At 55.7% G+C, this 26132-nt stretch overlaps 1 protein-coding gene across 4 annotated transcripts in view; it reads right to left on the bottom strand.

The window, feature by feature from the left end:
• Positions 1 to 26132, bottom strand: part of CAMK2A (calcium/calmodulin dependent protein kinase II alpha) — a 58960-nt gene that overhangs the window by 4104 nt on the left and 28724 nt on the right. The window contains exons 7-17 of one of the 4 annotated variants that reach the window (XM_037044909.1): positions 25328 to 25430; positions 23988 to 24071; positions 23746 to 23840; positions 22604 to 22726; positions 22164 to 22247; positions 20636 to 20678; positions 17751 to 17791; positions 12933 to 12965; positions 11901 to 11949; positions 5436 to 5511; positions 2815 to 2909 (exon numbers count right to left, since the gene is read on the bottom strand). In XM_037044909.1, coding sequence (XP_036900804.1) covers positions 2815 to 2909; positions 5436 to 5511; positions 11901 to 11949; positions 12933 to 12965; positions 17751 to 17791; positions 20636 to 20678; positions 22164 to 22247; positions 22604 to 22726; positions 23746 to 23840; positions 23988 to 24071; positions 25328 to 25430 — 826 coding nt within the window. The remainder of the gene's footprint in view (positions 1 to 2814; positions 2910 to 5435; positions 5512 to 11900; positions 11950 to 12932; positions 12966 to 17750; positions 17792 to 20635; positions 20679 to 22163; positions 22248 to 22603; positions 22727 to 23745; positions 23841 to 23987; positions 24072 to 25327; positions 25431 to 26132) is intronic. The other 3 variants (XM_037044910.1, XM_037044912.1, XM_037044913.1) reach the window with 3 other exon arrangements.

Here is a 26132-nt window from a genome sequence, read left to right as displayed (position 1 = left end):
ACTTGGTTGGAACATCATCCCATAAACTGAAAAGTCGTGGGTTTAATTCCCAGTCAGGGCACATGCCTAGGTTACAGGTTCAGTCCCCAGTGGAGGCACCTACAAGGGGTCCCCTGTTAGGGTGTATATAAGAGGCAACCAATTGGTGTTTCTCTCACATATCAATGTTTCTGTCCCTCCCTTCGCCTGTCTCTAAAATCAGTGAGCATGTCCTTGGGTGCAGATAAAATAAATAAAACATTTAACAAAAACAATCTGTAGAATTTAAAAAGAACCTCCCATCCCCTTTCCCACCCTCTCTGAATCCGATGCCCAGCCAGGTCTGTGAGTCACTGACCTCCTGAAAAGTCTGGAATGCATTTTTTAATTTTCAGGACTGCAGAAAGCCTCCAATAGTATCCATTCCCAAGATTATAATCACATTCTACTCAGGCTTTGGATAAAGTGCTAGAAATCACTGAGTCTTAGACGTGTAGACTAACTGACTTTTACAATTCTGGGCTTACAGAGAGAACGTCCAGCTTTTGTGTTGTAGGGTTGGGCATGACTCAGAGGCCGGAAGTCACCCAGTGGCCCTCCTACAAAATCCAGGAGGCCTCCGTAAGCATCCTCGACAGCACCAAGGGCTAAAGACACTTAAGATGATCTGGTTTAACACATCCATTTAGCAGATCTGGAAACTGAGGCCCAGAGAAGCGATCTAACTTGTCCCAGGCTAGTCCAGTTTCTAAAAGAAATGCAGTAGGACCTAAAAGAAGTCAGTCTCCATGTGGGACTGAATTAGAACAATCTAGAACAATCCCAGAAGGGACAAACAGAGCTTGACATCATTGAGGGCACTGGGCCTTGCTGCTCTTGACGAGGGTGGGGGCCCCGAGGGGCATCTGTAAAGAAACAACCACCCTAATGGGCTGTCCTGAATGCACTGTAGGCTTTCAACACCCACCGTAGCAGAAAGCACCGAGGGAAGAAGCCAGGTGCTCCAGCAGGAAAGGGTAGGCAGGAGGGCAGGGCTTGGCCAGCAGTGGGCAGTTACTCTGGGTCTGGCTCTCATGGGCCCTTTGATGTGCGCAAGCCTAGGGTTTAGGGGGCTGGTGCTACGACAGGGGCGGAGTGCCCAGACGCAGGCCAAGGTCTAGCACAGGCTCCACTCTGTGTTCTTTTCCCTTTTCCCATCCCTGAGGCTGGAGAGTCAGCTCAACCTAGTGTCTGCTCTGCTCTTCGAAGACTGTGGAGTGCGCACCAGGGAACCAGCGCCCCCAGAGACAGACCACTGGAGAGATGGCTGTGGTGATCTGCCAGGGGGCTCTAGGGCGATGGGCACTTTGGGGGGGCCCAGCCACCTCTCCACGTGACAACTCAGCTCCCACTGCTAACCTTGGAGAATCAGAGTTTGATCAATCGAGGAAAAATGCAGCTTCCTTCTTCACAGCTCTTGAGCCCCTGTACTCTATAAGATTCAGTCAGACTGGGTGCGGGCGAGAGCGTCCAGCTGGTGGCCACGGATGCAGGGACGAGAGCAGCAGCATGTCGAAGGGACAGGCGCTGGGGTGAGTCAGGACCAGGGTCTGCCACTGACTTTCTGGGTTCTGGTGGACAAGTCACTTCCCCTCTCTGGGCCTCAGTTTCCCCTTCGGTGTGATGAAGAGTTGGACTAGATTCTACTTTAGTCACTTAAATTTCACCTTTATGTCAACCTACAAGGACCACCTGTACTTCATTAAAATATTTTCTTAAATTGATGCGCGTTATTAATTTATATCAATGTATTTTATAAGAAAACTTTCTGGCACAATCATTAGTGAACATCCAGTATCACAGAACACAACTTTCATAAGTCCAGTGGAAACCAACTGAAGTGACGTAACCCTGGCTCCACACTCCTGCCTGCGCGAGCTCTCGGCCCAAGATGGCTGCTCTCTTCCACAAAGAGGAGAATTACAAAGTGTTAAGAAGCGTTCAAGACAGACTAGCACCCAACGGAGCCATCGCCCCTGGTGGAGCCAGACGTACTGAAGAACTTGGAAAGGGACCAGCATTCTCACTGAGAGCCACTGCCCACCTGCACTAGAGTCATCAGGGGAAACGCCAGTGGCCCAGGCCCTCCCTTCGGAAGACCCTGCGTATACCCCCTCCCAAGGCCTTCCTCCGAGTCCTCAGCTGCATGATCCTAACTCACAGGGGCCCCATCTGACCCCTGGCCAAGGTGAGACACAGTGAGAGAGCGCCCAGGGTCAGGCCCAGGCTCAGCCCCCAACAAACCCTGGGTGCAAAGCTGCCGGGTCTCTCCTGCAGAGGAGGGGCCCAGGAAGGAGAGACACTCCGACAGGAACCTAGACAAACAGGCAGGGCACAGCAGCGTGAGCTCGGGGCCTCTCTTCCCGAGACTGCCCACCCAGAGGGGGACATTTGCATAACAACCCAAGAGCCAGCTTGTGACCAGTAGGGCAGCTGGGGTGGTCCCAGGTGTTAAGATGCCTGGAACTTGGGTGTTTGCCCTCATGGGGTGGCTTCCTTATCTGTAAAATGGGAATAAGGCCTCCCTGGGGAGGGTCACAGGCTGGAGAAGGCTGGGAGGGCTTGTCACGCTTCTCCCAGGTCCCCATCCTCAGCCACAGGAGGGGCATCTGGCAGTTGGATATGCCAGGGTTAGGAGAGGGAGCCAAGATGGTACCAACCCCTGTCCACATGGGGTCTTCCTCTTTGCTGGCTGCTGAGCCACCCTGGATTCCCTGCCCGTCACCCTGTTGTGCCATCCAGCAGGACATGGAACAAGAGCAGACAACAGGCCCCCAGACAGAAGGGATTGCTCACGGTTTTCAAAATAGAATCGATGAAAGTCCAGGCCCTCGACCAGGTTCCCCAGGGCCTCGGGTTCGAAGGCTGTCATCCCGGGGTCACACATCTTCCTGGCGGGAGGAAGTCAGAGGAAAGAGGGGCTGGGGTGGCCTCTCAGCACCACCCTCTCATCCTGGGCCTGCACCCAAGGAGGGTGAGCCTGTGAAACTGGAGTGATTGCACCCACCTTACAAGATCAAAGAGGCAGATGGATGGGAAAGGTGCTAGCAAACTGTGCAGCGTGGGGCATCGCTGCCTGGCTGGTGCTATTTGGAACTGGGAAGCCTGGGTTTGGGTTCTGCCATTTGGGAAAACGGCTCTGCCATTTTCCCATCAGGTGGCTTAACACCCCCAAGCATTCATTCATTCTGCATGAGTGGTGTGCAGAGTCTGCCCAGCACGATTCAGCCCGGATGCTACGCTCCAAATCGAATCCCATCCTCCCTGTCTGCCCAGGGCAGCAGATCCACAAGGGGGATTTCCTAGTTTGTCTTCCTGGGAAAGAGACTTTTTCCTTCACATTAACGTGACTTCTGCTCGCCAGGAAGGTCTGTCCTTGGACAGGGCGTGTTCTGCTACTTTAAGCAAAGATGCCCTCACTGTAAGCTTCTTTCTCCTCTGTAAGATGAGGAAAAGAGTGGTCCACAAGGCGATGCCCAGGAGGAGGGGGCTGGGGCAGGGCTGGAGAGGCCCTGGGCCAAGGCTTTGCAGGGCAGTGCTCCCTTCCAGGTCTCAGTCTCCTGGCAGACCCTGACAGTTGGGTGGCGGACTGTCTCCCCTATCTCCAGGTCTCCACAGCAATGACAATGAAGCCAGGGACAGAAAGTACCCTGGGAAAAGCAAAGACCCCAATATGGGGGTGGGGGTGAACTGGAGAAGGGTGCTAGGCTCATCATTTTCTGAGCTGGACACCACAGCCATTGCAGGGTACTCTGTTCCAGTGCTGTCCTGGGACTGTCCTGTCCCTGTGACCCAGGCAACTTGCTTTTCCACTCAGGACCTCAAGTTCTCCAGGTGGATTAACCAGGGGTTGGGAGGCTGGGCTCAGACCACAGGGGATGCTTGGGATCCCTCCAGCAGCAGAATCCCCCGAGGCTGGGGGCCTGAGCCTGAGCCTGAACCTCCAGGAGGCTGAGCACCTGCCCTGGGGAAGCCCCTGTGGTCCCAGGAGGTCCCAGGGTATCCCTGCCTCTGGAGGAGACCACCCACGCCAACTGCACTGTGCATGTAGGGAAGCCAAGGCTCACGATATGAAGGGGCTTATCCAGGGTTACACAGGGCCAGACCCAGGGCACCTCGGGCCCCAGAGGTCACGGTAAGGGGTCAGAACCTAGAGTGAACTACAGATGCCAGAGGAGGTGACATCACAGAGGTGGGGGCAGGCCCCAGAAATGGCTTTGGGAAGCTTGGGGACCACAGGAGCCACCTCTTTCTCTCTGTCCCTGGCTGTGCCCTACCAGAGGCACTCTCTGGCTCTCCCATGGCTGACTTAACTCTCTAGGGCCAGAGCAAAACCCATTTAAAAGCGCATTTCCATGCTTTGAAGCAGCATCCAGTGCACACACACCCACGCCACCCCTGTGCACACGGCGCAAAGGTGCATGCCAGGACAAGTGCATTCGCACACAGGTACATGCGGCCTCAGTCTCACACCTGCACCTTCCCAGGTCCCATTCCTCCAAAAACCACCAGTAAACTGCCAGGGCTTTGCCACCCATTGCTGTGGGAATCCTCACACAGTGACCTGCCTAGCCTTTGGGAGACACACTTCAGCTCCTGGGCATAGTGGAAACCAGGAATAGGCTGCCCAAGGAGCAAACCCCAGCTAGGTTGTTCCCACCTCACCTGAACCCAACAGGTAGGGGTCATCTGCCTTAATTGTCAGCTTTTGTCCACTAAAAAGCGTATGTGGGGTTTCCAGACACAAGCCTTGTCAGCCCTGGCCAAGAGACTGAGGCTTCAGCCAGGGATCCAGCTGAGGGCAGGCTCGGGGCCTGCTTCTGGGCCAGACCAGAAAGGTGTGTGGATGACCACCAGGGGGCGCTCCAGCCCAGCTGGAGCCTTTGCACCCAGCTGCCCCTCCAAAGGCTGGCCCAGGTGTGTAGGGAACATCATACACCACCTGTTTCATTGTGTTATTTTTGTGCATATTGCCTTACTCTCCAGAGGATTTAAGGTTCCATTTTGAGATTCTTTTGCTCACCCTTGCTCACTGGAAGTGCACACCCTATGGACTCCTGCCCACTGCTGCCCAGCTGAGGTCAGAGGGCTGAGGAGGTCCCGGTTGAAGACCCAGGCCCATGCAGCAAGACTAAGGAAGGGCCTGCCTTCCTCTCCTCCTTCCCAGCTGATCTCCTGGGGAATTTGATATGAGGAGCAGGAGGAGCAGGACTGAGATATGGAGAAGTGTTGTGAACTGAAAGCTTAACAAAAGCGTCAAGTCTGAATGCCAAACGGAAAGATGAGTTCATTCTGATTCACAGTACATGCAGAGTGAATGACTGGGGATCAGAAATGAGGATCGCTGAAGTCAGCCGCCAGCCCCCCAGACAACAATCCAGGCAGGAGGACATGCAGGACGGGCCCAGCCAACTCACGTGTAGGACTCAAAATCTCCATTGCTTATGGCTTCAATCAGCTGCTCTGTCACTTTTATAATTTCCTGTTTCCGCACTGCAAGGCAGGAGAGGACACAGAAATAGCAGCAATCGTGACAGTCATAAAGCACCAACTACCATTTCCTGAGTCCTCCTCTTGTGCCTGAGGGCACCATACACACTGCCTCATCTGTCCTCAGGGTAGCTGTGACAGGTAGGTGGTAACACTCCCATTCCACAGAAGCAGCTGAGGCCTAGACAGGTGAGAAAGGTGTGGAGGTTTCCTCAACTACAAGGACAGATCCAGTGTCTTAGCCGGCAGCCCTTGCCTCCCAAAAGCAACCATGGTGGGCATTCTGATCTAGACCTGTTTTGATTCCAAAATTCACTTCTCTGTCACTTCTCTTTACCCACTGAATCGAACAAGGCAAGTGTGGCGGTCACCACTAGCAGTCATGATCCAGGGGCCCTCCCATGGCCCAGACTGGGCTGATAAGGCATGTCTCAGGGCTTACTCATTCCTTAGGTCTGGGGGAGCCTTTTGCTCCATTGGGGTGCCTGTAGGAATCAGGCACTGAGCTTTCCAGAACTTTCTAGGCATAATGAATCCCAGTTGCTGAGACCTGGCCTCCCCCACCATCCCCCAAACAACATGAACTATAGTTATCTTTCTGGTAGAGGGACAAACGTCACTTTCCTCAGTAGGTGTGTCATGTTCTGAGCTCCAGTGGCCCCATCTGTCAAATGGGGACACCATCACTTCTCCTTCTTTCAGTGCCACAGGTACCATGGAAAGAACCCAGGCTTCAGGATCAGACAGGCTTCGTCTAAATTCCAGCCCAAACGCTTACAAGGTGGACAACTATGGGCTGTCCTATGAAATGACAGTGTCCCCACCCAGGTTGGGTGTGAAGGTGGGGTGACAGGCTGTGCACAAAGCACTCAGACCAAAGCCTGGCACACAGTAGGTAGGTGCAAGTGCCATTTACTAGCCCCCCCCACCACGGCTGCCCCACTACTGTGCATACCCTGGGAGTGGGCAGGGCCAGTCCCCCCCGCCCCCGCCCCACCCGACGCCTGAAGAGACTGAGCCTCAGTATCGAAGGAATTTGAAATCAGGTGTCCTTGCTCCCAGAAGGACAGTCCTACCAGAATGGACACGTAGCCCACTTCTTGGTCTGGGAATGTGGGACAGAGAGGTTGCCTGGCTGAGGCCCTGTCCCTGTCCTTTTCCCAACTCCTTCCCAGGACACCCCACCCCAACACACACTGGGGAGCTCACCTCAGACCCAGAAGACACAGTGTCACAGAACAGCCAGGCTGGAAGAACCCCTGGAGACCAGAGACTCAGCCTCATTACCAAACTATTGGGGAAATAGAGGCCTGGTAGGGGGTTATGACTTGTCCAAGGACACAGAACACATAAGGTACAGAGGTGGGCTCCCAGCCGAGGACCTTTACCGCAGGCTCCAGTGCCCCAACACTTTCCCCGTCACTTTGGGCCTGTATGCTGTCTATTCCCCAGCTCTAGTACGGGCTTCACAGAGGCTGGGCTATGGCTGCCCTTGGCTGCCAGACCCCAGGAGCCCGGCGCAGGCCTGCCCAGAGTGTGCCAGGCATTGTGCTGTGTGCCCAGCCTGCAGAATCTTATGGCTCACAGCACACCTTCATGTGGTTATCACTTCCACCTAGGAGAGGAGCAAACTGGAGGCGAGAGAAGTCAAATGGTCTGCACCCGGGGACCAACTGCCCAGCATTTGCAGCTCCAAAGTCCATCACACACCCCCAACCCCACGCACACCACTGCCCCTCAGACAGGGGTCCTGCCCAGCACAGCACTTGGCACGCGGTGGGTGCTCAGCAGACATGGCAATCATCATCTTCAATGCCTGTTACCACTGTGAATGACCAGTTATTTCTCTCTTGGCCCCACTACGAATCATCAGGGCTGGCAAGGGGTCCCTCTTAGACTCTGAGCTCTGCCAGGTCCCTCTGGGGCCTTGCCTGGGGCTGGAGCGGAGGCAGCAGGAACAAATGAATGAGTGAGTGGCACCCAGCCAGGGTTAGAGGCTGCCATCTTTGCCCTGTTTCCTGAAATTTCCTAAGTCATCTGGTGGCCTCTACCCCTGGAAACCCAAGAGCCTGGCCTCCTGGCCAATTCTGCCTTCCTTCGTGGAAGTTGAGGGCTGAGGATGGGAGAAAACCCACCTCTTCTAGGAGACACCTCATTCCAGCCTCTCCCACCTGGAGTCAAGGTGGGCTCACCTTGGGCATGGAACCGGTGCCATCAGCCCTGCCTCCTCCCTTTGGAAGTCATTCCCTGAGCCTGTGCTTGACGCCCTGCCTCCTCTGGGCTGCTCTCCCCGCCACCTCAGACAGGCCAGTGAAGCGGTCACAGGCATAGATTCTATAGCCAGACTCCCTGAGTTTGGATCCTGGCTCTGCCTCTGAAGAACTGTGTGGCCTTGGGCAAGGGATGGCCCCATGCCTCAGTTTCCCCATATGTATAATGGAGCTACTAATAGTATTTACCTCATGGGGTGGTTCTGAGGACTATGCGACTTAAGAATATATCAGAAGACCCTGGCTGGCGTAGCTCAGTGGATTGAGCTCGGGCCTGCGAACCAGACAATCTCGGTTCGATTCCCAGTCAGGGCACATGCCTGGGTTGCAGGCTGGTTCCTTGCAGGCTAACTACCAGCAGGGGATGCATAAAAGGCAACCATACATTGATGTTTCTCTCCCTCTCTCCTTCCCCTCTAAAGATAAATAAATAAATTAAATTAAATTTAAAAAAAAGAATATATCAGAAGAAATAGCTGGTACATATGTGGTCCTTTGCTAAGAACCAGCTACTGTTCCAAGCCTGGGAAAAATTAGTTTCCTCTGCAACCCAAAGAGGGACCTCAGCATCTTGGCAGAGATGTTCTGGGAAATTTCGGCCAGAAACGCCGGTCTCATCTCAGTATCAATGTCTTTATATAATTAACGATGCTTTATGTAACGCACTTAGAGCAGCATCTGGCGCCCCAAAAGTGAGGGCTCTGATTATTGTCATGTTCAAGTTTGAATGGGAAGGTCCTCGGAGGACAGCCTCTCACCACAGGCAGGGATGCTTCCCAACAGCCGCGCATGTGGCGGTTCCATCTCAGTCAGCGTTTGGGGGCTCCCAGCCTCCTGGGCAGCCTGCTGTGCTGTTGGGCAGCTCCTACCACTGGTGCCTGCCTCCTCCTTTGTTCAGGTTGAAATCTGTCCCCTGAAAGCCCCTAGTCACTGTCCTTGTCTCTTTCTGCCTCTGGGGCCCTGCGTTGAGTGCCTGCCCCTGCACCCTGGACTTGGGCCCTTTCCCTCCAGCAGTTTTCTCAGGACTGAGGGTCCCCAGGATGTGGACTGCAGGGTCTGACTCAAGCTGGCCATCTGCTCTCCCAGGTCTTTGGGCGATCTGGACACCTCACTTAGTGTAAGGACACAGTCCCGGGGTGGCTTGGATGTGACAGAATACCAGGTTTGGAGTAATACTCTGTATCCCCTCCACATTCTGGACACTATACTTCTATTAATGCAACCTGAGACAGTGCCTAATTTGGCTGTTTCGTTCTCTGGGAAAAAGATCTGGGGATCTAGCGCTCTGTAAATCAGGAGAAATCCACTCTGGTTCTTGGCCCTGCCCACATGCTCAGCAATCCCGCTGCTGTGTGAGGGGTTTGTCCAGCAGCTGCTCAGACTAATCTGTGGCATTTCTATCTGCCAGGCATTTGCCTGACAGTGCCAGGGTGCCCCCAACAGACGGGAAAGCCGAGGTCCCAGAGAGGGTAAGGCTCCCTCTCCAGGCCACACAGCATGCCAAGGCTGAGATGAGACTGGCGTTTCCAGCTGAAATTTCCCAGAACATCTCTGCCAAGATGTTGAGGTCCCTCTTTGGGTTGCAGAAGAAAATAACTTTTCCTGGAGCTGACCAGGAGAAGGCAGGGGAGTGGGGAAAAGCCCGGCCAGGCCCAGCGAAACTCGGGGAGTGAGAGGCCTGAGGATGAAGGCCGAGGTGCTCTGAAATATTAACGTCCCTTTCTTTGCTCAGGGGAAAGTGTTCCCTGGAGGATGACATTTCTCACTAACTTTAATGTTAGCTCAGAATCCACCCCACCAGCTGCTATTCTTACTTAGGAAGAAGGCTTAACAAATTAGCACCAGAGCAGGGCTCTCCGGAACTTTCTCTGAGGCCTCAGGCAGGCACGGTGTTCCTCTTCCCAGCCAAACATGGGGAAAGCTCCTGGCTGAGCCAGCGTCCCTTCCCTCAGGCATGGCCTTCACATGTGGGGAAACTGAGGCAGGGAACGGGGCCCAGTTCAGCATTAACGACCCCATGTGCCCTTCCTCGTCCATGAGCCTCAGATTTCCTCTGGGAAAAGGGGCCTGAATGAGCTAAACAAGATTCGAGACCACAGATTTCCCATCCTGCTCTCTCTAAAGCAGAGAATTACCTTGTGAAGGTGGGTCCTCGAGGGTGCAATCCCGAGAGCCATTACCCCAGGCGGCAAATGTCTTTGGCAGCTTTCATTTTGCATTCGTGGCACATACAAATTTTGCATTCCCTTCTAAATAGTTTCCTGTCTGTTTAATATAGAAATATTTGCCTTGAAATAATCTTTCAGTGAAATTGATATTCCAAAAATGTCATGTGGCTTCCTGTTAACCACAAACTCTAGTTTTAAAAAAAATTAAGATTTATTAAACAATTACCATGTGCCAAACACTGTGTAAGCACTTCATATGCAGCCTCTCATTTCATCTGCACAGCAATCCTCTGAGGTTGGAACTATTATCATCACCTCTATACTGTTAAGGAAACTGAGGCTCAGAGAGGTTGAGTAAGTTGTCCAAGGTCAACCAGCAAATGCACCCCAGTGAAGACACACAGAATGAGCTTGCCTCTGTGGTCCCTGTCTGCTCTGAGACCGGGGTTACGGGGCCACAGTGAGTCTCCTCAAACTCTCAATCTTACCATCATGACAGCAAGCCTCAAATACGGGGACCGTCTTAGAAACTCCATGTCTCAGCCCAACACAAAACTACAGAATTGGAATGCATGGGGGCAGGGCCAGAATGTGGTTAGAAAATCATTCTGGGAGGGACTTAGAACACTGACTTGGCCCTAACAGGGAATTCTTTTTCTTTTTCCCCTATTGCTCTCCCTTGCCCCACCACCCTCACCCATTGGAATTCTTCTTCAAGATAATATATCCTTTTAAATGTTGTCACTAATGCCTTCATAGAAAAACTGGTTTGCTCTAATGCCAGGCTATAGCGTTAGTCACCATCCCCCTTGCCCCGATCTGGGACTGACCGGAGAGGGACATGCACAGGGTGGGGCTGACCTTCCAGGGTATCCTGGCAGAGTCCAGAGGTAGTCATGGCATTTATTGTATCAAAATAGCCCAATAAGCCGGAATCGCAACTGTGCAAAAATATTTGTTATGTAACAAAATGCTCTTTCCACATCACTTTTAGAGGTAAATTACCTGAACATCTGACCCCGGCCCACTCTGGCCTCCCCGTCCTAGTGGGATGTGGAGGGCTGCGTGCAGACAGGACACAGACTGTCCCCACCTCGTCCGAAGGTTCGGTGTCCCCTGACCAGAGGACAGTGCTCCACCCTCCGTTCCCCGTGCTGCACACGCCACGGCCTCCAGAGTGGTGGTTATGAGCCGGGCCCTGCCGTCACGCTGCCTGGGCTTGAGTTCGGATTCCACCCTCACAGGCCACTGGACCTGGGGACAATCGACTCTACTCCTCCGTTTCCCGGGCTGTGGAAGGGGCTTCACCCAGCACCTGCCCCACCAGGGCTGTTATGAAGTTCAGGTCAACATGAAGTGCTGCCAGTCTAGCCCACAGCGAGTGTCCCCACGAAGGCTGCCATTATGCCCATTACTGTCCTGACTACTTCCTCCCCGACTCTCCAATCCCAGCTGGCGGTTTGCTCCCTCATCCACGGGAGAGCTTTTGAGGACAGTCAGTGACCAGCCATAGTCGCTCCTACATTCTGGGTTGCTCCTGGCAGCACTGCCCATACTTCCCATGCACTTGAACTTTTTGCATCCTGGCTTTCTCTTCCTTTACGATGATTATATCATGTTTTTTAAAAAAAATCAGTGCACCTAAAAATGCAAAAAATATGCACTTCAAAAGGAAAATACATACCACTAGGATACATTTATGACGTGAACATGTTGAATTAGTTTTTTCTGACACATGTTAAAGTAAATACACAGTTCCTGCGATAAGAAACATCCAGCTAGGTACAAGTAGCAGGCTGAGCACCCCACCTGGGGAAATGGTGTGCTCAGTCTGGAAGGAACCAAAGCGAGTTTCCGTCCAGAGGAGCAGGATGCAGGCTTGGCGATGGGACTGTCAGTGGAAGGGCCCAAGGAGGCCTGGGGGCCCGGGTGCTGGAGGCAAGGCCCCCCCTACCTTTGGTGTCTTCGTCCTCAATGGTGGTATTGGTGCTCTCTGAAGATTCCTGCCAGAGAGAACAGGGAACGGTGAGGCCAGCCTGGCCGGCAGGACGGGCACGGCCAGTGGAGGGCTGCCCCAGCTGCCTGGTGCTGCAGCCCGGTCTCTGTGAGCCTTGTGGGCTCTGACATCCAGACGGTCCCCTGAAAACCCTGGCAGACCTCTGAGCCTAAGGAGGGGAAGGGCCCAGCTAAGCAGGCGGCTGGTGGCGGGGTTGTGGATGGAGGGATGGATGCAAGGAGATCCCTGGCCTTTCTGGAAGGGCTGGGAAGGATTCCTGGGCTCTCTCTGCTGGAGGGAGCAAAGAGGAGGTGTCAAAGAGCAGAGAGGCATATGGTGGCCCCAGAATGGGGAAGGGATATACACATTGGGAGAAAAGGGAGAGAGAGAGGTAGGGGGGAAGGACACCCAGTGCGAGAGAGCTGGGCTTTTCAGGGGAGAAAAACCACACGAGTGAGGGAGACAGCGATGGAGTCAGAAGAAGAGGGCGTGGGCCACCATGCCACCGCTGGAAGGTCTAGACCGAGGCAGGGGCTGGTGGCCCCTCTGCCACCGACAGGCCCTGTGTGGCCTTGCTCAAGAAGGGTCTCCACAGTGCCCGCTGCTTTGGCCAAACCAAGCCCCTCCACCCTGCTGCACCTGGCACAAACCAAGCCCTGAGATGAGTTCCAGAGCAGAGGGCGGGGGAAGCAAGAAGCCAAGGGCTGGGTGTGGGAGGGGGCTCAAATCTGCCTTTGTACCCAGCGGAGCTCTCAGGCCTATTGTCAGGCTGCTTGCTGGTTTGGGCCATGGAGGTGGAGGTGTCAACAGAAACACACCAACAACACACACACACACAACGCACAAAGTGTCACACGAGGCACACATACCAAGCACGCCCTGAGCACCCTCTCCCCGCCCCAGGTTCCCCGTGCAGCCTGCAGGAGGGAGGCAGGAGCAAGGGGTCGAGGCCCAGCATTTACCGGCGTTTGGGAGACGGCAGACACTCACCATTAACTGAACGCTGGAACTGGACTTTCTTTTCTGGAAAAACAAGGAGAAGAAATGGGACAGGAAAAGACACAGCGTGAAAACGGCAGGGAGCAGAGAAACGAACAACAGGGGAGGTATGGAAGGAGGATGGGCCTCAGGGTCATCCTCTGTGGTCCCTTGCTGGTACGGCATGGGGGCAAGGAGTCAGGGCCACTAGCATCAGCTGACTTGGTGGGACCAGTCCTCTCTCTCAGCCTGGAGTTCTGGGGCCTCGTGCACAGCTGCCTGCGTCTCACAATCCAATCGCCAAGCTCCAGGTCAAGACCCCCTCAGACCAGGGCTCCCTCTGCTCCAGGCTCTGATGGGGAAGTCAACCCTGGGTCTTGGACCCAGGTGCCCAAGGCCTCCAGAACCCAAAATCACTGAAGGACAAAGGGGCACTCAGGTCATGAGATGAGGACCAATCTCTCCTTCTAGACTCCCCATGCGTCTCTGCTGAAAGGACCCCAAGCATCATAGTCACTTGGAAAACTTGTCAAAAACACACAGAACCAGGCCCCTTCGAGGAGTTTGGTAACTCAGTCTGGGGTGGAACCTGGGGATCTCCATTTTGAACAATCTCTCCAGGATACTTCGGAGCAGGTGTGGGAACCGATCCTCTAAGTGGCCTTGGCAATTCTGTTTGTGTTCACAGCTTCCCAGTGACTGGCCTAGCCAGCTCCTTTACGCTGAGAGTGAAACTGAGGCACAGCCAGACACGCAGCAGAGCCCAGAATTTCAGCCCTCGTGCCCTGCCATGCAGCCTGTTCTGACTTTTGGCAAATTTGTAGCTTTCCTTGTGTTACTGGCTGTAGAACTGAGGGGAGGAGAGAGAGGACAAATGTGGATTATCTTCTCCTCCTTTTAGATCTAAGCCAGGAGTCTTAGAGACTCATCCTCATAGAAGCTCGCAGGTCAAGATGACACTTGAATTGCGCTGATGAGAAACGGGCCTAGAGATGATCTGCCGCAGGTCTCTCAGCTGGCTGCCTGCAGAGCAGAGGCTAGGAGCCTGAGTGCCGCTCTCTCCTCTGTCCAGGCCTCAGGCCCCACGGCCTGACCACTCTTCAATGGCTTGTACTTCCCAGATGAATTTACATCTGGGGTCAGGAGGCTGCTCTCCTTGCTGCACTTCGGGGAGAGTGGAGGAGACTGGAGATGCCCGTGGGGTATGCCTGCCAGGGAGAGGCACTGAGTGCCCGCTGAGGGTCCTCAGGGCTAATGCTGGGCTTGCTGACTCCAACATCACCGGGCATTTCCCGTGCGAATGTTCACGGGCCCTGCATCTGCGCCAGCTGGGCCGGACGGTGTGACTGCCAGAGCCGGCGGCCAGCGGTCAGCCTTTCTCTCCTCTCCTCCCCACCCCTCCTGGAGTCAGCCTCGCTCCTGGGAGGGGACAGGCCCTCTCACCTCAGCTGTCAGCAGAAACCTGAGGAGTGGCCCGGGGATGCCAGGAGGTTCCAGGCAGGACACAGGAGGCAACACAGAGCAGAGACTGCGTCAGATTCGGACGTACAGTGACAGGATGGGACATGGGGGAGAAGAGTCACAACGGCACGGACGGGACACCAACAGGGCAGTGAATGGGTGAGGGGTGGGAGCAGTCAGCCCCTCCTTTTGCAGAGAGGTCTTGGGGTGGCTAAGAGGGGACAGCACTTCTTGGTAATAGAAACGCTACATTCCCCTGCGTCACAAGGGCGGACGATACCAATCATAACCCCCACTGACCAGTAAGTTGGAGTTTAGTTTCCAGGGGCTTTCACCACAAGCAGAGTCATTTCTCTCAGAAGCGACCACATGGTGAAAAGCATGGCTCTGAGGTTGGCAAGGATGGCAGAAATGAAGCACGGTCAAGATCAGCCTTGAAAGGCCATTGTAAGTCCATGAAGTGCAGCGCTGCGTCACACCCCCACTCCCACAGGCCAGTTCCCTCCAGTGTTGGGACCAGTCATTGTGTCTTCAGTGAAGCCCTGGGGGACACTGGCGGTTTGTCTCGAGGGTGACATTGCAGGAATAATCTGTGTCCCCACTCGGGCCGAATGTGTGCCAGCTAAAGAGGCACAGGATGACTGCACCAGGCCCCCCGGAAGACCGCCACTGTCCCCTAGCACAGATGACAGAAGTGATGACACAGGCCCCAAGGGAAGGAGCGGTGGGGCCCAGACTCAAACCCTTGGCTTCTTGACTGGAGGCCCAGTTTCACGCACAGAGAAAATAGGACCAGGCCCTCGAGTGACAAATTGCAGGCAGAGTCCTGGGCAAGGCCCCTGGGCGACTCTGGTCTGCCAGCCAGACTTCCTCCTTCTCAACCCCAAGGAAGGAAAGAAGGATGCCAAGACGGCCTGGCCAGCAGTAGCCTTTGAGCTCCCGTCCATCCACACCCAGGCCACCCCTCAAAGTCACTCAGGGCCTGTTTGAGCCGCAGGAAGGAGGGCACTTTCTTCAGCTGTGCCTGCTGGGAAGCCCTGTGATGACCAGCCAGAGCCCTACCACGCCATGTCCTTGCCCCTAGACAGTGTCCGCTTCCTGGCCTTGCTGGAAGAAGAGCCAGACCAAAGAGAGCTTTGTTCCAAGACCCCGCCTGAGGGAGGCCCTGACCTCACACCAGGAGCTCTGAGTTAGCCTTTGCCACGGCCACACCTACGAGCCAAATAGACAGGACGGCCTGCCCTCGGCCCCTTCTTCCTCCGCGGATCAGCTCCCGTGGCCTCTGCCCCGTATCTCCCAAATACCAGTTTCCCTGGGGAACCCAGCGCCCCAGCCGGAGCCAGAGAGGGCCCCAGAGGCTCCAGACCAGACCACCCTTACGTAGCACAATCCCCTCATTCCCCTTCCAAATAAGGGGCTTGACTCACGGGTAACTCAAAGCATCAGGCAAGCCAAAACTCTGTTCTGAGCCCATTACAGATTTGGGATGCATGCGTGGTAACTTTAGAAACTGTGTCGGCTTTACATCTGTGGACTACCAGATATGTTCTTGAGCAAACTTTGTTTTCAAGACAAATGTTAACCAGAAGTCCGATATATAAAACAGAGAAGATAGTGACCCTGTGCACATGCCCCACACCCCGCACTGGGCCCTCAGAACAGCTGCCATTCTCCCCTTGCACAGATGACCTTGGCTCTTGCTCGCAAACATCCCTGCGAGGCGGAAACCCCTTTTACCCCCATTGCGTGAACGAGGAAATGCAGGCTCAGGGGATCCAAGTGACCAGCCAAGGTCTCGGCTGCTAACCCTGCCCAGACTCTCTTAACCACGGTGCTGGCTCTTACTTGGATTCGCTCTTGTTGGAGTGGGCGTGGGAAACCCAGACCTTTCTCTGCTTGCCCCCACTTCTAATCCCACCCTACCCCATCTGCTGCTGGACGTGCCTCCCCAGAAACCTTTGGGCTCCAAGGCATTCGGGTTGAAGACCACCAACCTTAGCTGATAACCAAATAATTATGAATTAGCCCTGGCCGGTTTAGCTCAGTGGATTGAGAGCGGGACTGCGGACCAAATAACTGCGGTTCAATTCCCAGTCAGGGCACATGCCTAGGTTGCAGGCCAGTTCCCAGCAGGGGACCCACGAGAAGCAACCATACATTGATATTTCTCTCTCCCTCTCTCCTTCCCTTCCCCTCTAAAAATAAATAAATAAAATCTTTTAAAAAATAATTATGAATTATTCCCCAAGCACCCAAGATGAGAAGGGAGAGTGATTAGATAGGGTTTTGTTTCTTATTTGTTTGCTTGTGTGTTTTTAAAGTTAAAACCCTGGAAATCGTGGCATTCACATCACAGTTTGCTCCCACCCCACCCATTGTATCTACTGGGAAACTCCAGCCTGCTGAGGGGAGACCCCATTCCTGGCCTCCGACAGCCGGCCCAGACCCCCACTCATATAAACTTGACTGACCAAAGCCAGAGGCCTGAGACTGTGAATGCCACTACAAACGAAGCCATGAAGCCACCTTCCCACCTGGACAGCATCCCACACCTTCCAGTGTCCTGGGAAAGCCCAGCCCTCGGTCCCTGGCCAGGCAGGGCTCTGAGCCCAGAGAAAGGCAGGGTCTCAAGAGAGGAGGACCCACAAGGCGAGCCAGTGGCAGGGGGAAGGGGGCTGCAGAGAGTGGGCACCGGGCCCAGAGAGCAAAGGGAAGAGAGAGAGAAGGGGAGATGGGGAGGAGGGGAGGAGGGGAGGAAGAATCGTGGGGTGTGTAGGGAAGCAGCTCGGGCATCAGGCACGGGGTGGGCAGAGGGCCAGCCTGGGTCAGGGGAGGGGGCGTGCCCAGCCCTGAACCAGCAGGCCTTGATGGGGAGGGGCTACCTCTGGATCCAAAGTGGAGAGGAAGGGAACAGCTGTCCGCCCCCCACAGGCTTTGTGGGTGGGACTGAGGTGTACCTCGGGCAAGGGGCCCATTCCAGCCAGCCCGCACTCAGGAAAGGGAAGGTCGCCCCTCATGACCATCTCTGTCCCCTCTCACTCACCAGTCCTCCAGCCCTGGAGCATCCCCCTAACCCCCTTGGGACCTGCCCCTTTCCTCGTGCCCACTCCAACCCAAGGCCACCTGCCTCTCCCACCTGTTTTCAATCCTCCCCCTGCCCTGCCTGCCCCCGCCAATCCTGGTGAGAGGGTGCGCACCAAAGCCCAGGTCTCTGGGTCTGCGGGGGACCCGGCTGCAGGAGTGATGGCGTCAGCCCAGAACGCCTTCGGCGAGACCTGGGGACCTGGGTCTCACCCCAGGCTGGACAGCTGGGCCCTCCTGCCGGAAACGCTGGCAGGGCAGGCTCTGGCAGGCTCCCGGGGGGCTTACCTTCACACCATCATTCTTCTTGTTTCCTCCACTCTTCCCTCCTAGAGAGGAGAGAAAGTAGAGGGTCACCAATACCAGGCAGGGCACCAGGGCCCACAGGGCAAGGAAGAGAAGCATCCACAGGCAGCCCAAGCGCGGGAGCTGGCTCGGTGATCTGGGGAGACCTCTTCCTCCTGCTTCTCCTCCCTCCTCCGGAGCCCGGGATTGCCAGCGGCCCGCTGGGTGGGCCTGGGCTCCCCCAGTTCTCAGGGATCTCAAGTATGACCCTCTGGCCCCATGGGTTGAGGCTGAAGAAGGTGTCCAGTGCGTCCCAAGACCGTGCGTTTACTGTTTCAGCCTGGGGATTCCCTCTGGATCCCGGTCACCACCGGTGCTGGTGGTGGCCAACCCGGAGGCCCAGCTGCCCGGAGCAGGGCTGGACCCTCCTTCCCCAACCAGGCCGGGTCTAATTTTAGCCCCATGCTGCTGCAGAGGTCATGTGTCAGCCCTGCCTACTCGAGCTGGACAGCTGCAAGCCGTGTTTCGCCAGTGACAAGAAGCAGATGCCCCCTTCGGGCCCCCCCCCCCCCGCCAGAGCACCCATCCCAGCAGAGGGTTCCCCACCCTCAAACTCCAGAGTTCCAGGCTGGGGCTGGCTCTGGCCCTGGTAGCCAGGAAAAGCTGAGCAACAGATTTCAGGGGGCCCACACCTTTGTCATTCCCCCTCCCCTCCCCCACCTCCTCCTGGCCAGAGCGGGTGGAGAGGGAGGGCACCAGCTGAGGAGGAAATGGCATGAGTGCCCAGCCCTATCCACCCTGGTATCCAGCTGCTTCGACCTCAAACAAACGCCTCAAGTTAAATGAGATAGAGTATCTATGAAGTGCTTACTTNTCCCAGCAGAGGGTTCCCCACCCTCAAGCTCCAGAGTTCCAGGCTGGGGCTGGCTCTGGCTCTGGTAGCCAGGAAAAGCTGAGCAACAGATTTCAGGGGGCCCCCACCTTTGTCATTCCCCCTCCCCTCCCCCACCTCCTCCTGGCCAGAGCCGGTGGAGAGGGAGGGCACCAGCTGAGGAGGAAGTGGCATGAGTGCCCAGCCCTATCCACCCTGGTATCCAGCTGCTTCGACCTCAAACAAACGCCTCAAGTTAAATGAGATAGAGTATCTATGAAGTGCTTACTTAGTTAGCACTGCACTTGACCTCTATGCTGTAGATGCTTAGTAAATGGTAGTCACTTGGGCTTCTGTTGGCAGCATGGAGAGGGTGAGCCAGAGACAGGGCAGGGGAGTACAGGCTATTGCAGCCCCAGGGGCTTTGAAGGATGAGGCTTACAGTCTGTCTGTCCAGCTTCCCAGGCACCCTCACATTTCCAGTGGCCCCGCCAGGCTGCCGTTCAAAGTCTCCCTCTTGTGAAGCAGGTGAGGGGCTGGGTACCTCTGGATCCAAAGCCGAGGGCAATGGCTATCCTTCCTCCATGGGCTCTGTGGGCTGGACTAGGCTGTACGGGGGGGCGAGGGCGGGCGGAGGGAGTGCTTGCCCCTCCAGCCTCAAGGTACCCCCCTGGTCGCCAGCCCACTATTGTCAGACGGTGGGCCCTGTGAGACCACATATTCTGGTTTTCAGGAGAAGACAGAGACCTAGGCTCTTCCATGAAATCTCCTGATGTTTAAGAGCTGAAAACTCTTTCCAAAAAAATGTTTTTACAAACACCCCTGGCCCCCACCTGTGCACATCTAGAGATTGGACCTAACCCACGGGCGCCATTTTGCAAGTTGGGGATTAGGTTTCCCAGGGGCACTTCAGTTAAAAAAAGACTCTGACTACCGGTGGCTCGGGTTTCAGTTTAAGGAGCTGCAGGTCCTTGTCTGGGGAGGGAATGGGAAGCAAGGCCATTTGGGCAGTGGCAAAAGCCCAGGTCTGAAGTTCCAGGGTTTTCCCACCCCGGGTCTCATTCTTCCAACTGGTGAAGTGGGCAGGTGGACCCCCTCTGTGAAGCCTGGGAGGTAGCTGCCTGGAGCCACGCCCTGGCTGCAGGGCTGGCCAATGTGACTGCAGCAGCCCTCGAGGGTCCAGCCACAGGCAGAGGGCCCCTCGGGTGAGCTTTGCCATATCTGCTAGGCTGCCCTGTCAGCCCCCTGTGCTCCCCAGAGAGCAGCCTCCAGCAGCCCTGGCCCCAGAGCCCTCCAGTGTGCCAGGGGGAGCTTCTTGCTAAACCCTGACACTAATCCCTTTCTTTTCTCTCTTCAGGGCCACATGCCACAGGTCACTGGGCACTCCCCACCCTAACCAGCCTGGCTTGGCCAAGGCCAAAGGCTCCTTCCTACCCTGGACTCTGGTGACTCACCCTTGCACCAGGGTGGGTCTAACCTGTGCTGCAAACAGGCTCTGCCTCCCCTAGCCATGCGACCTGAGGCCCACCATGGTCACCTCCCTGTGCTTCAGTCTCCTCCTTCCGAAAGCAGGAATGGCAATGGCCCCCACTGCCTTCTCCTGCAGGGCACATGAGTGAAAGCATGGGGACTGCTTAGCCCAGGGCTCCAGGAAGCACGGGGAACAGGAACACTGCCGCTCCCCGAGCCTGGCTCAGTCCCGCCTGGACCCAGACCCTAAAATTCGAGAGGCCTCCCCCTCTGGCTGTCCTAGCCTGAGAACCCCAGCACTGCTGTGAGTGGGGGGAGACAGACAAAACCTCCTACCCTTCCCGCTGGGCCCTTAGCTTGCTGACTTTTGACCTTTTACCACTTCTGGGTGCAGTTTGCACCACATGAGCTAAGCTGCCAGTCACGGGGTCCTCTGGAGCCCCCACTCTCCCCAGGCCCCCTAGCCTGAGGGTGTCCAGGTAGTGGACATGGCAATGTCCCCACCTCCTGCAGGAGATATTTGGAACTTCGAGGTCCTGCCACCTACCAGAGAAGTTCCTGGTGGCCAGCATCGTGGTGAGGATCGCTCCCTGAGGCAGGTAAGCGGAGAGGGCGAGGAGGAGAGATGAGGGGAGCAGGAGAGACAGAGAAATGGGTGGTGGGTGGGGAAGGAGAGGAAGGTGCTCCATTCAGACACAGAGCCAGAGTCTTCTGCCCCTCCCCGTGCCCCCTCCCCCACAGCCCATGGACCACCCTCCACCTCCCTGGAGAAATCAGGGCGAGCTCAACCTTAACTGGCACCACGCCAGGGACAGGGCCACCCTAGGGGCAGATATTAATAGGTTCCAGTGGCCTGGCCAGAGCTGGCAGACAGGCTTGGGCCACCTGTCCGTGGGAGCTGCTAAAGACCAAAGGAGTTTCCTGCCCAGGAAAGGATAGTGGACCCTGCGCCCCGGCCCCCGCCCCCGTCCTCCCGCTGCCCACAGCACTCAGCACCCGACTCTGGCACTTGTGCGTCCCTCCATCATCCCTAGGCTTGGGAGCCTGGAAGGTTATTGTGGGAAAACCCTCTTCCGTTAGTGAAGGTGCTGGGGGACAACAGTCCTTCAGTCCTGACACCGTCTGATTTGGACACTCTCTGAGCACGACTGCGGTTTTAAGAGTCACTCCTTCTGACATTTTGAGACGTCTGGGACTGTTCCCTCTAGGGACTAATGATAACTTTCCTGGCACCACGTCAGCTGCCACCCCTTAGCCCATGTCTCCTTCCTGTGCCACCACGCTTGGGAGCAGTCGGCGAGGAGGTTCCCAGTGAGCCGGGGCCTCGGTATCTGTCACTCAGCACGCTGACGGCTTCTCTGTTCCAACCAGCTGGGGACCCCTTGGTGGCTCTTCCTGCCTGCTCATGGGGTCACTGGAAAGGTCTAGGCCAGGAGCTGTCCCGGCCCCGAGAACACGCAGGATCTACTTAGAGCCGGCAGCTCAGGGCCCGCCTGGATCCCTCTGTACCTTCCCTGGGCTCACGACCCCTACCCGAGTCTCTTGTCCATTCCTCTCTCATGCTGGCAGCTGGCGCCTTACCCTCATCATGGCCTCTTACCCTGTCACATGTCACCTCCGAACCCTCTCCTCAGCCATGCTGAAACACTGCAGTTCCCCTAAGGGATCCAGCTCACGCTTCCAGACTTCTTACACGGGCTTTTCTCCATGTCTGGAACATCTGCCCACTCTGACTCCACTCACACCTGGTAATCCTTTGGGGTCTCAGCTTTAATGTGACTTGCCCAGGGAGACTTCCAGGGTCCTTCCCTGGTTCTTCCTTGGTCCTTCTAGACCTGGTCATGGCCTTGCTGTGGATACTCACAGCCTCGGGGCTTGTGATCACAGCACTGACCACTGCCCCACAATGTTCCGGTGACACGTCTGCCTTCTCCACCGCTCATTGCCCGGCCCAGGCACTGAATGTCCAACAGGTCAGTGAAGGACAGACTCAGTGAGCGGGTCTCCTGGCCGCTGTGGAGACCCAGGCCAAGCCACTCCCACGTCTGGGGACATGCAGGGTGAGGACCTGTTACCTTGAGTTTTCTCCTGGCGTTGAACTTCTTCAGGCAGTCCACGGTCTCCTGCCTGTGCATGCAGGAGGCCACAGTGGACCGGTGCTGGGGGAGGGGGGGAAAAGGTCTGTGAATGGGAGGCAGACTAACCCCAGGGCCCCTCGGCAGGGAGTCTTGTGGATGTGGCTGGCATCTTAGGGGAGTAAGTCTTTGTTCCAGGGAGGTTGTAAACATGGCGGGGGCGGGGCAGACATTCAATGCCAGTGGCACCCAGTCCTGATGCCAACACCCCATTTCCACGTTCTTCCTGAGAACTGTGGCATGCTCACTGTCTCTTGGATCAAGCCCTCTTGGTACCAGGCTGGGCCTGAGAAGCCAGGGACAGGGCTAGGACTCTGTGAAGGACTTAGCCTTGAGGTCTGGAGGGGCTCCTGGGAAGGGTCCTGCTGAGGGAGGCTCACCGAGATCCAGGGGTGCTTGAGGGCCTCGGCGGCCGTGATGCGTTTGGACGGGTTGATGGTCAGCATCTTATTGATCAGATCCTTGGCTTCTGGGGTGACAGTGTCCCACTCTGGTGATGGGAACTGAAAGGGGCAGAGGGGCCAGGTTTGCCCAGCCTACCCCAGGCCACCCCTGCGATCCCCCAGCCCCTGACTGGCAGGGGAGCAGGCAGGGGGCCTACTGCCCGTCCACTCGGGCATCCACAACCAGGAGGAGGCGGGACAGGGTCCCCTGACCCAAGGACAAAGCAGAACAATGACCAGAGGGAAAGGAGGCTGCCCTCTGCTTTTCTGAGGCTGCCTTATTTGGAGAGCAACAGACCTGCAGTTATGCCCCGACTTTGGGACCACAAAGCTGGGTTCTAGTCTGCTTCCTGGGCTGTGTGAACTTGGGCAAGTCACATGACCCCTCAAGCTATCCCCAGAGGTGTAGTGAAGATTAAATATGGTATAAAACACCAGGCACATAGCATGATAGAAACCAGCCATGTAGAGAGCAGTATAGCCTGGTAGTTAGAGGCATGAATGCTAGAGCCAAACTGCCTGAGTTCAAATCCCAGCTCTACTATTTCTTAGCTATGTGACCTGGGCAGTTACTCAATCTCTCTGTGCCTCACCTGTAAAGTGAGGACAATAATAGTACCTATGTCATAGATTGGTGTGAGGAGTAACTGTAATGACATATAGAAAGCATTTAGAAGAGTGTTCTATGAATGTGAGCTACTATTATTTGTGTGTGTGTGGATTGATAGGTAGCTATCTAGAGAGAGAGAGAGAGAGAGAGCGCCTGGCTCCTGGGACCTGCCCCCCTCCCCCACTTCCCATCCCACTTTGCTCCTGCTTCTGCCCTCTGGAGTCTCATCAGCTCAACCCCATCCCTCAGAGGCCCCATTCATTGGGCGCAGCCAGCTCACCACTTGGCCTCAGCCAGCCCTCAAGCTCCACCTGCTGTTCAGCCTGACCCCACAACTCACAAGTGGCAAGGAGACCTAGATGGGCTGGGGGGATCGGTCATCCTCGGGACCTGACCTCACTGGGCATCGGCTTTCACTGGAGGGGGACCCAGGGATGGCAGGGAGGCTGGAGAGAAGAGGAACACTCACATCATAGGCACCGGCTTTGATCTGCTGGTACAAGCGGTGCTGGTCCTCATCCCAGAAGGGAGGATACCCAACTAGCAGGATGTACAGGATGACCCCTGGGGAGACAACCAGCAGAAACTTCAAGCCTTGTGAGCAGGAGCAGTGGGGGAGGGGAGTGATGGGGGAGGGGAGTGATGGGAAAGAGGAGGGATGGTGCCGGAAGCGCTGGGAGCAGGGGTTCGAGGGCCTTTGCAAGGACTCACCGCAGGCCCACAGGTCCACAGGCTTCCCATAAGGGTCCTTCCGCAGCACTTCTGGAGAGAGGTATCCAGGGGTCCCAGCGAACCCTGCTCCCCAGACACACAGACAGGCAGACACACACATAGAAGGTAAACCAGAGCAAGAGCCTGCTTGGAGGGGGATGTGGACTGCCCTGGAGAAATGGCAAAAACACCCGCTGCCCTCAGATCGGGCAGCAACACCCCTAGACCAGGGCAGAGAAGTACATGGGACCTTGTCACCACCCCCGCTCCACAGCCTATGGCAGAAGTCACTGATGAATCCCAGGGTCCTTCTCATGGGGCCCTGACTCAGCACCATAACCTAGCACAATCCTCCCAGCAGTCACTGGCAATCAATTGCTGGTGGCACTCAGGAGGAGGTGTCCTTGCCATCGGAGCCCCAAGCTGAGCTGAGCCCTTGCCGCTCCCTGCACCTTCTGGGAGCCGGTCCTGGGATGGCAGGAGACCTGTCCCTAACTCTAGTGATCCCTTCAGTCCCCTGGGCAGGTCTCTGCCTTCTAGGCCTTAGTTCCCTTATCTGTCAAATGAGGGATTAGGGGTTCTTATCTTAAATACCTCCCAGCATTATTGGGAGGATAAACTGAAGTAATGAACACCCCTAATAGTTTAACAAGTAATCATAAGAGTAGTTCCTATTTTGAGTGTGTGTGCTAAGCAGGGCCGGGCTCTTCCTACTCCTGATGTCCTTTAACCCTCATACAGCTTTGAGGAACATGCTATTATTATCCCCACTTTACAGATCAGAAAATAGGCTAGGAGAGCTGATACGAGGCCCAGGCACACACCTCATATGCAGCAGAGGTGGGATTTGAACCCAGAGCTCTGACTCTTAACCATTGATTCATATTGCCCACTAAAAAGTAGCCCCAGATGGCCAAAAAGACTCACTGATGCCAAAATCTCAGAGCCTGCCAGGTCATCTGAGTTTAAAACCTGGTTTGACCCCTTTCAGTCTCCCTTGACCTTCTCTGGGTCTCAGCCTCTGTTCCTCATCCATAATCTCTGGCACTTAGGGAATCAGGGAAACCCATGGAAGCCTTCAGCCCACAGTGAAGATGTGTATGCAGGTGAAGAAGCTAGGTGCTGTTTGAATAACTGTGTTCCTGCACCTGAGCCTCAGGGAGAGGGCAACACCCACTGACCCAGAGACTGGGTGGAGAGGGACCTTTAAGTCTGCTACCTGAGCCCTGGTGGAGCAACACCCTCTGCAACCTGCCCCTGTTTGGGCAGAGGGTTCCTCGAGGCCAACATGTCAACACAAGGCTGGACCCCACACCCCGCTACCCCCAGTCCCCACTCACCGAACCATGCCTGCTGTTCCCCTTCCACCTCTATGGCCAGGCCAAAGTCTGCCAGTTTCACCGCGGCGCCCTTGAGCTTGGAGGCCAGCAGAAGATTCTCCGGCTTCCCAGGACCAGAGAGAGAGAAGAGGGGGAAGGTGGGAGGAAAGGGCCAGAGGACAGTGAGCAGATTCAGAGCCCAGGGGCCTGGGCTTGTACGTGGAACAGCCGGATAATGCAGAGGCACCCCACCCTCACCTTGAGCTCCAACCCAGGACCCTGGCCTTAGCCCCCAGGACCCTGGCCTTAGACTACCCCACTGCCAGTCGTCTGTCTTCTGCAACAGGAAGACCTTTCCTGTACCAGCCACTCCCTCCTTCCCCTCCTCCTCTCAGGGTCTGGAGCTGGGGCTAAGGTGAGGGTGGGGGATAGAGGTTGGTGCAAAGAGCCACCATCACAATAGGAAAAAAGAAGCAATATCTACTCTGCCCCTATTTTGTACCAGCCACTAGGCTAAGGGTTTTGTCTACATCACCACATTTACCATCTCAACAACCTTTGGAGTAGGTATCACTAGCCCCATTCTCTGCAGTGGCCTGATTATATTCCCTAAAACAGTCACATTCATTTCTACCTCAGGGCCTTTGCACTTCCTGTTCCCCCTGCCTACTTTGTATCCCTCTGAGCTTCACAGGGCTAGCTCCTTCCCTTCATCTGACTCTCACCTTCATGTCTCCCCCTCCAAGAAGCCCTCCATGACCACTCTACCTAAAGGAGGAGCCCCCAGGCATCCTCTGTCTTAGCTCCTTGTTGTTATCTTCATAGG

This window comes from Sturnira hondurensis, unplaced genomic scaffold, assembly GCF_014824575.4.
Source record: "Sturnira hondurensis isolate 20B ecotype Veracruz unplaced genomic scaffold, ASM1482457v3 Scaffold0004152, whole genome shotgun sequence".
Taxonomy (NCBI): Eukaryota; Metazoa; Chordata; class Mammalia; order Chiroptera; family Phyllostomidae; genus Sturnira; species Sturnira hondurensis.
This window is presented reverse-complemented; position numbering and strand designations above follow the sequence as displayed.